The following is a 9,196-nucleotide window of genomic DNA, read 5'->3' as shown; positions in this document are numbered from 1 at the left end:
TATTTTTTATTCTTCTTTATATTGTTGAATTAAAATTTTTCATCGATTTTGATTTTATATTGTTCTTAAGGTGCAATCCGGCAAAATTCTATTTCCTGTTGGCAACATTTACATTGTTGTTCAAAATATTGTCAAAATGGTGTTTTGAAAGTAAACTTCAAGTAAAAAGTTTTTCTTTCATGAATTATTATTGATTCTTCTTTGTGAAAATTTTTGTCAATTGTAAAAAATCTATAGTAATAATTTGGTACTGAAACACGTAAGTAGATCTCCAAATTTCAAATGTGCTAAAACAGCTGATCAAAAAACTTTTCATTAATTTTATTATTCAAGATTCAAACATTTCTAATAATATCAACATATTGTCATTTAAATGTATAATAAAGTAAAAACTCAACTCCCCTCATTAGAACATAATTGAACATAATCTTTCAGGTTATTTAGACAAATTAAATTCTACCCAAGCTGAGATCTTCATCCTGTCATGGTCGACGACGGCATTTACGCACAAACGAAAACCCAGTTTTAGCCGACCACGGAAGGTTGACTCAGCCGTCTATTTAGGTTCGATTTGGAACGTGAGTTAGGATGTTTGATTAACCAGGAAACCAGTTGGAGCGTGAGTGGTAAAAAATCCAAAGTTTTTGGCAAAAGTAATTGGAACAAACTGTCGGGTACGGTAGTGAAATAAAACAAAAAACAAAGGTGTTCTTCAGTAAATGATGGGATGTCCGGAATTTACTGCACCGTGCAGTAGGCCCATATACTTAATTAAGATAAGTTAAAAGGTAAAAATTAATAACATGCACCATTAGGTATTTTTTCCTTGTATTATTTTTACATTAAGAGACGTTTTCAATTCTGCTTTTGTTACAGTGGTATGATGGAGTTACCATATGAGTATCGTTCAGAAACTAATGCTGGAACCGAGGATGAATTCAGTTCTACATTGAAAAAAATTATTGACAGACAATCAAATTTAGAAAGAATTAAATTGGATTTGAAAAAAGAAAACGATCTTCTAACAAATGACTTGTCTTCCAAAAAACAGCAGAAAGAAGACCTGCTCAAAGTAAGAGAAACTCTGAAACTCTCAGTTGTGAGAGAGCAAGATAACTTCGATCAAATTAATGCAAGGTAATTTATATTATGTTTCATTATCATTATAAAAATTGTAATCTCAAGTATGAATAGTGTAAAGTAAACGTTATTATGATTCTTGTACACTGTTTTGTATATAGTTAGTATGAATTGGCGGTGCAAGCCAGGTGCACTTGTGGCGGTGCCGGCTGCTGACTTCATCGATAAGCGGTCGGCAGTGTGGCCTCGATTTTGCTTTCAAAATTAACTGTCGTTTATCGGTGTATGTTCAAAGGGGCTTATTTGAGAATCTTATCAAGTGGTAACTGATTTCACTCACTTTTCCAAGGCTCTAATGAATAATAGGCTATGTATCATCTGCATGACAAAACATTTGAATCTTACTTTATCTGGAGTTCAAATACGGTAAACCGGGGTGACTTTGTTCCAATTTTGGGAAGTTTAAATAGCTTGCAATCAATATTTGTAGGAGCAAATCTCTATATTATTCTATATTCTGAACAATATGAAAATATGTGGATTCAAGTTCATTTTCAAGAGATAGACAAAGTGAAACCAACGGTTAACCTTTGAAATTAATAATGACATTTAAAACGAATGAAATCCACTTCAAAAAGTCACCAACTATTTATTGAAAAAATAATAATTTTGTACTGCCCAAAGATCTTTTGTAGTGTCGAAGCATGTTGGCTCCAGATGCAGAATCAACAAAAAATGAATATTCAGAATGTAGCCTATTAATTTCAAGCAAGGTGGATGTTTTGTTTTATTAGAAAAAATATATCATATTTTGCATCAAATCCTGCATATTGAACAATTTAAGACAAAATTTAGAAATAGAAAAAGTTTTAGGCAGTAGCCTGTATTTTATTTTCTGACTATTGTATTGTTTGCTCTATCCAATAAAGAAATAATATAATAATTTTTATACTGAGACAAAGTCACCCCAAGTTTAACCTAAAAGTGACTTTCTTGTATTTAACTAGTAACAGAATCCCAACCAGTTCAACTATGGATTTTATAGATATACCAATTGAAATATAAAAAGGGAAAAATAAAATGTACTAACCCATATCATGTCTTTTAGGAATAAGTTTTCTAATACGTAGTTTTCCGACAGCGAAATCACAAGCAGATTGGTTTTATGTCGATAGTTCAACTGATATATCGAGATTCGACAAAATATAGATTGTAGAGCCTTGGTAATGATTAGGGCTACGGCTAGCGATGTTGAATATTGATTCCGGATAACATAGATTGAAGATAAACGGATTTGAATATTTTTCCGTGAGGTGGGACAAATTGACCCCGTTCGACGTAACTTACCGCTCTTGAAAAAAATTCTATTAGAATTTAGTAATATCTGTATGTCACGATCCCCCATCTTATATTATTAATGGGATGAGTCTATTACTTTTAAACATTACTTGAGTATGTGGTATTTTTTCGTCTAAAAAGATACTAGAAATAATGATTGTATAAATGAATAAAAGCAAAGACAAAGTCAAAATGTTATATACATTACAACATAGACAGTCGTTGTATATCATGTTATTGATGAGACTATGAACAGTCATATTGAGACCATATTATATTTACGAGTTTCTGAAAAATCAATATTTCAGGACTTAAGCTTAGTTCTTCACATAAAATTTCCGTAAATTACAAAATATGATAAATTAAGGAATGTATTACTAAATTAAATTACATGAAAAATGAATAGGGATGCTGATACTAAGCGCTTAAAACTTACTCAGCTTATAAAATGGGTTCTATACCTATACCAACCAATATGAACTTTTGATTCAATAAAATTCAGGGTGTTCCATGTAGGGGTAGCGGTAGCTTATTTATTTGTCCAAACACTTCTTATCCAACAGTTTCAAAACTGTTTAATGACTTTGACAATTCTGGTGGTGATAAATCTTTCCCAGGAGAAGGATTCAATTAAAGCGTTATCAATGAAAATATGTTAAATTAATCTCATATTGGATTTCTTGCAATATGTCATTGATATAGGATGCTTATCTGTAACTCAATAATGTTTTTATTACTAATCTGTTGTGCAGCTCGATTAATCATATTATACAGTTGATTGATTTTCAGTTTCTCATATCCTAATTCTACAATTATAGGTTGATGAATGAAATGCTAACAATCAAAACACTGTTTGCGAATGTTGACACTGCTTCCAACCTTACCGATAATTTTATAAAAAAGAATTCAATTGTGTCGTCGTTTTTCAATGGAATATCTTGTGGTTATTATAATTTGCAAGAAACTATCAATAATTTGGCTTCTAAGATAACAAAGGAAAATATGTGCATCAAAGATAAAGGTACGTTTAATCTACAAGTTTTAAAAAGTATATGTTATTTAAAAAGTCCCATCGAAGAAACTACTTATCGATTATCTACAAATTTATTTCAATAAATATCATGTAAGTATTCATTTTAGTCCACTTGTTCACATGAAATCAAAAATTTAGTTTCTTAAAAAGTGAAAAAAGTAAGTTACCAGTTGAAGTATTTTTTTTTTCACTGTTACAAATATTGAGGTACCGGTATAAGAGACCATTTACTCGAATCAATTATCTTAATATATGTTTGAATAATAAATTTAGTTTTAAGTAGAGATTCTACATTGAATAGTCCCAAGAAGGCTATACCTTCAAGTACCTATTGTACATAAAATGGAACGGGAATAGTTTTCGATGTTTTGATGTGATGAAATATTTTCTATATTATACTGTAAGGCTATAGGTTAAATCGCCGAACTTGAAGGGTTTTGAAAATGTACGACTGGTTCAATAGAGCTTGTAACTGAATGATTTTGAATTGGATATTGAGGCTTCATGTACTATTTTCAGCTAAGCTGATATTGCCCACTCAAAAATTATACATTCTAGTTGTAATTACTCAATTGGAGTGGCTGTAACGAGTGGGTTAGATGCTGGCACTACAATTCAGAGCCTGGGTTCGAATTCTAATATATTTTTCTAGGGCCACTCCCGTGTTTCGGATGGACACGTTTCGGTCCCGGCTGCCTACAAACAGTTATGTCATGTCTGACTGATACCCTGAAATTGATCAGGTGCAACCTAAAAACTCTGGCATCAGACCTGAGCCAGCCATATCACTCGTTATTATGATAATATTAATACTATTACTCAATTTTCTATCAGCCACATCTATTAGTTTGAATGTTATTTCTACTGAAGTCTTGTATTTATATTTTAGCTTTCATAATGACTTTATTTCTGTTCACAGTAACAAATTCAAAGCAATGCAAAGAAAAGTTCCAAACTGAGTTGCAAAACGATATTATTCAATGTGAATATGATCTTGAAAATGTTAATAAAGCAGTATCTTGTCTGAAGAATGTAACGTTTGAAAAATATATGGAGCTCTCAAAACTTACTGTTACTACTGAATTTGTGTGTGCTGAAGAATCAAAGGTATCATATAGGCCTATCTCTTCATATTATTCACATTTTTGAAGTTTTACAGGCAATGTTTAGTAGGCGATGTTCAATTTAATTTCCAATTTCCAGTAGCCTTTATGTGCAAATAAATAGTAACTCTGTTGTGTCCAGTTGATAATGATAATTATTATTATCAGGTCTATTGTTATTATCAATTGTTGAAAATATCAGCATCTATTCTGAAGATTTTGACACTATCATTGCAATATCATAATATTTTATAACAGAGTGTTGATAATATTAGCAAGTGTTAAACTAGTGTTAATTATTGTAAAGTTGCAATCATCTGTGATATATGTAACCAGCACTATTATTCAACAACTATTCCAATTATTATAAATCATGCTTTTTCTCATAAACTCTTGAACATATTATGTTTTGAATTACAAAAACATTAATAACTCTTTTTAGTAATTGGTTATCCTCTATCAAATTTTGAATATAATTGCAGAAAATAATTGTATCTAATTTTATTTGCAGAATGTATTAAATCTTCAAAATCTTGAAGCAGATTTGAAGAAACGTTCACAAAATGGAGAAATCGCTGTTAATGACAAAAAATCATTTATATGTAACTTGGAAAAGAGGTTAGTTAGTTTATTATTACAAACATTGTCTATTATATATGAATTGAAATTGATGAAATTCACACTATAAACATGCAATACTCACTATTTTATAGGTTCAATTCAAGTATCCCACAAAAGATTTTTTAACGCAAAAGATTTTTCAAAAGAGTAGTTGAAAAATAAATGCAATTGAGATTTTATAGAACCTAAATTTTCATTCAGAAGTAGTTGAGCTCAACTCTTAATAGTTGATAGCGTGGTGTAGGCCTAATGAGATGATCTAACATTATTTTTTATCCAAGAACATTTATTGCGGTTCAAATACAGACAAATAAGTTATAACGCGTCTGTAATAGGCCTGCTAATTTTTTTGCATTTACCTCTTGCACAGTGTTGCATATACTCATTTATCTTGTTACAAGCGAATTTGATAGCAACCCAAATCTATAAATGTGTTTGAATTTTCCATAAAGCTTTCTCTTGCATAAATTATTTAATCTCTGAACAGAATTATTACTAGGATTCAGGAACCACTCGCTTTGCCCAGTTGGAAAAATATTCATCTCCTGTTATACAGACTATCACTCTTCACTCTCCATAATGGAGCAACGTTTGGGCGAATTCGAAGAGTCCTTTCGATTGAGAGGGAACTGAATTACATGTAATGATGTCAAGAAAGTTTGCCAACTTGAAACAATTGAATAAAATCATAAAACCCCAGAATATTCAATATCAATATAGATTTTGCGCCACCGCTCCATCCTATGTTTCAAGCTGAAGCTCAATGTCTTTCAAAATTATGTATATTAGCTTACAATGCCATATATTAATTCATTTTACCAACCTTTATAATTATTCTAGGGAAGAAACTCTCAGGAACATACTTTCGGAATGCGAAACTGAAAAGGAAGTAGTGAATCAATCGATCTGTGTCTCACAACACAATTTGAATGATTTGGAAAAGTCCTACCGAGAGAGAGAACTTGAAGAAAAAGCTTCAAAAGAGGTATTAATATTATACTGTGATTGATTCGTTGCATGTTCTATCAATATTTTTCATAAGCTGTCTACAGACTTACTCGATATGAACACACACGCCGTACGCTTTTCATCAGCTTATTCAACGAGAGTAGTGAGTTGTTACTATTTAAGTTCATTTGATGTTTTAATCAAAATACGAATTAACCGGGTAAATATAGCTGCAGTGCCGATAAACTGATAATCTTAAGTTTGACGGTTTGACCCTATAATGTAAATTTCATCTATAAGCTCTATCTCTCTAACAGTCGCTGATTAATGTTATTAAACAATTATAAACATGTACTCAAGTTATGTATCATTTTATTTTTCAGAAGTTACAACTTTCAATTGACACAATGAACGAACTTCTGAAAGTGAAGAGTTCACTTCAAAATGATTTAGAATCCAAAGAAAATGTCAAACAAGATAATGAGAAATTGATATCTGCTTTGCTGGAATTGGAGAACAAATATAAGGAGCTCATTTCTGAGAAAGAAGATATTGAATCAGACATCGAATTTTTAGAAAACGATATGAAAGTGTATCTTCTAGATATTGAATCAGAGAAACGTACACAATCAGAAGGTATTGCGACCAGACAGAAACTACAAACTGATATTGACTCATTGAATGCTCAACTCATCAACTCCAACAAGAAACACAACGAAAATATGTGAGTAATAAAGTGAGATATAGATGGATAGATAGATTACAGTTTTGCTTATCTATACTGCCCTCCTTAGTCTGCATCACATGAGGGTACTTTAATTTGACTAGCGGCTAGGACAGCTAATGGTAATAAGTAGCTCTAATGCCAACTTCTAGCACCATGCCCACCATCTATGCCCAGTTAATGTTGAACCATTCAGTTTTACGGTCTCCCATACATGTAAAACTTGAAAAATGAAAGATGATATATATTTCTCTAATGGTTAATTTAAGATCACCAGGAAATCAATTTTTGCTAATTGGATGAGAAATACTCAGCAACAGTTACTATAGGTTTATAGTGAGATTCACGTAGTAAAGTCAGCACCTCGTTAACATTGGTTTGCTATCCTTGTCTGTTGTTTTACAAAGCAGATAGCTCTATCTTTTACTAGGCTCCTTTTTTAGCTCCTAGAGCTTCTTTACAACTCCGCAACAAAGGTATAAAATCTATTATTATAGGATTTATAATCTATTAAAATTATTAAATATATCTAAAATCTGCTTTACCAAGTACAGCTATAGGTATATATCTTCTTTGCAACTTTTCTTCCCATCTGGAAACTAATGGAGCCACAAATTACAAATTGAAAATATAATAAACAATATTGCAAGAGGTAGATACAGTACATTAAAAAAAGAAATAACATATTTTTCATTCATTACAAATGATGAAGAAAACTCACTTCATTCGGTTTGGCGTGACTAACTAGCAGTAAGCGAGTAGCAGCCATTTCCTTCGTCTGACATTAGTTGTTATTCTGTGCCCTAGCTGCTCATCACATTAGAGATTACATTTGTTTTTGTTGAATTATTAGTTACATTATTAAAAAAAGATTCTTATTAAGTGGAATGATGAGGGGAAGTTAATACATCTTTAAATTTCTATACCGTAGGCTTGTTATGCAGTACCTATAATATTGTATTGTTTATTTTACACTATTATGTATATACAAATTTACAAACAAACTAATATCAAACGGCACATCACGTCTTTTAAACTTACAAGCAACATAAAAATAAATAAAATGTTAAAATGTTATTGTAACTACTAAGTAAAAGCCACGAAAAATAAATGTATCAAATTTAATTAGAAACTATTTTACTTTTAGCGTTCAAGTAGCGTCTATATGGCACTGGCTTCAGTTGATGAGATAATCAATATTCAAATATCCGATGTATATAATAATATAGGATCTGAACTAAAAATCTGTTTTATCTTATTTTAAAGGAGTATAATGAGACAAGAAATTGAAAAAACCAAGAACATTCTCAATGAATCTGAGATTTTTCTACTGCAAACTCAAACATCCAATGCAAGCAAGACACAAACATTTCATGAGTATAAATCGAGTGTCTGCGGAAATGATTCATGCATAGAAATGTTGGAATTGGAAACAAAAAAGGTTAGTTTCAACGTTATAATAATATTTTGTGTTTCATGATAGTTTATTTTGTTATTAGTACAAATATATAGAATATAATGAACATTTTGCTGCAAGTCAATTACTTATGGCTCGTATGGTGTTGTCATCTTAAATCACTTTCCAAGTCGCATCGTAGAAGTATGTATTTAATTAATTTGAAACCAATTTGTAAGTGTCAATATCTTATGTTGAGCATCGAATACCTTAAGATATTGGGGTGAAAACTGATAAAAATTGCTTTCTTTGTAATATGATACCTGATGAAGAATTGCTTGATGGTTAGTTCTTGAAATAGAGTGCATTGTGAAAATCTCTAATTGTGAAAAAACTTGATGTGATTTTCAACTATTGCTCTGAACACATCAGTCGTATGTGTGTCACTGTAAGCCATATACCGGTACGTTATATGTGGCACATAAGTTGATCTGCTTCACTTATTGCTATTTGTATCTAGTTATGGAAATAAAAATCTAAATTCTCCTATTAAAAATTATTATTCTAAGCTCTTTTTTATATTTTTTAGCTTCAAGACTTTTCTTCAACAGTTGAAGAAAACCGAATGAAGTTTACAGAAAGCTTGCAAGAGATTGAAACAGCGCTGAATTCGAAAAAAGAAGAGCTGATTGCAGCAGAAAAAAATGCTGAGAGAATAAGCTTGTTGAAGCAAGAAATAGAGAAAGCAAAGCTGGAAATAGAACAACAAAAAGAACATCATCAACATGAACTATTGCAATTGGAGAGTTACAATTCATCCTGTAAAAATGTGAGTAAATATCTGCAATGAATAATTCATATTAACTTCTGACTAAACAATATTTTCACTGGACGGACACGTTCACTGATTCTAGTATGTGCACTCATGTTGTATAACTTATTCGAATTTCAGT

At 31.0% G+C, this 9,196-nt stretch overlaps 1 protein-coding gene across 3 annotated transcripts in view; it reads left to right on the top strand.

Annotated features, from left to right (window-relative positions):
• LOC111043701 (sporulation-specific protein 15) overlaps window positions 1-9,196 on the top strand; it is a 32,925-nt gene that overhangs the window by 10,903 nt on the left and 12,826 nt on the right. For 2 of the 3 annotated variants that reach the window (XM_039421565.1, XM_039421566.1), the window contains exons 2-9: window positions 877-1,137; window positions 3,237-3,439; window positions 4,371-4,558; window positions 5,066-5,172; window positions 6,016-6,160; window positions 6,507-6,847; window positions 8,114-8,288; window positions 8,833-9,072. In XM_039421565.1, the coding sequence (XP_039277499.1) occupies window positions 881-1,137; window positions 3,237-3,439; window positions 4,371-4,558; window positions 5,066-5,172; window positions 6,016-6,160; window positions 6,507-6,847; window positions 8,114-8,288; window positions 8,833-9,072 (1,656 nt within the window). In that variant the 5' untranslated portion in view covers window positions 877-880. Of the gene's footprint in view, window positions 1-114; window positions 260-876; window positions 1,138-3,236; window positions 3,440-4,370; window positions 4,559-5,065; window positions 5,173-6,015; window positions 6,161-6,506; window positions 6,848-8,113; window positions 8,289-8,832; window positions 9,073-9,196 lie in introns of those variants that run through there. The other variant, XM_039421567.1, reaches the window with a different exon arrangement.

Source organism: Nilaparvata lugens, chromosome 2 (assembly GCF_014356525.2).
Source record: "Nilaparvata lugens isolate BPH chromosome 2, ASM1435652v1, whole genome shotgun sequence".
NCBI classification, from domain to species: domain Eukaryota; kingdom Metazoa; phylum Arthropoda; class Insecta; order Hemiptera; family Delphacidae; genus Nilaparvata; species Nilaparvata lugens.
This window is presented reverse-complemented; position numbering and strand designations above follow the sequence as displayed.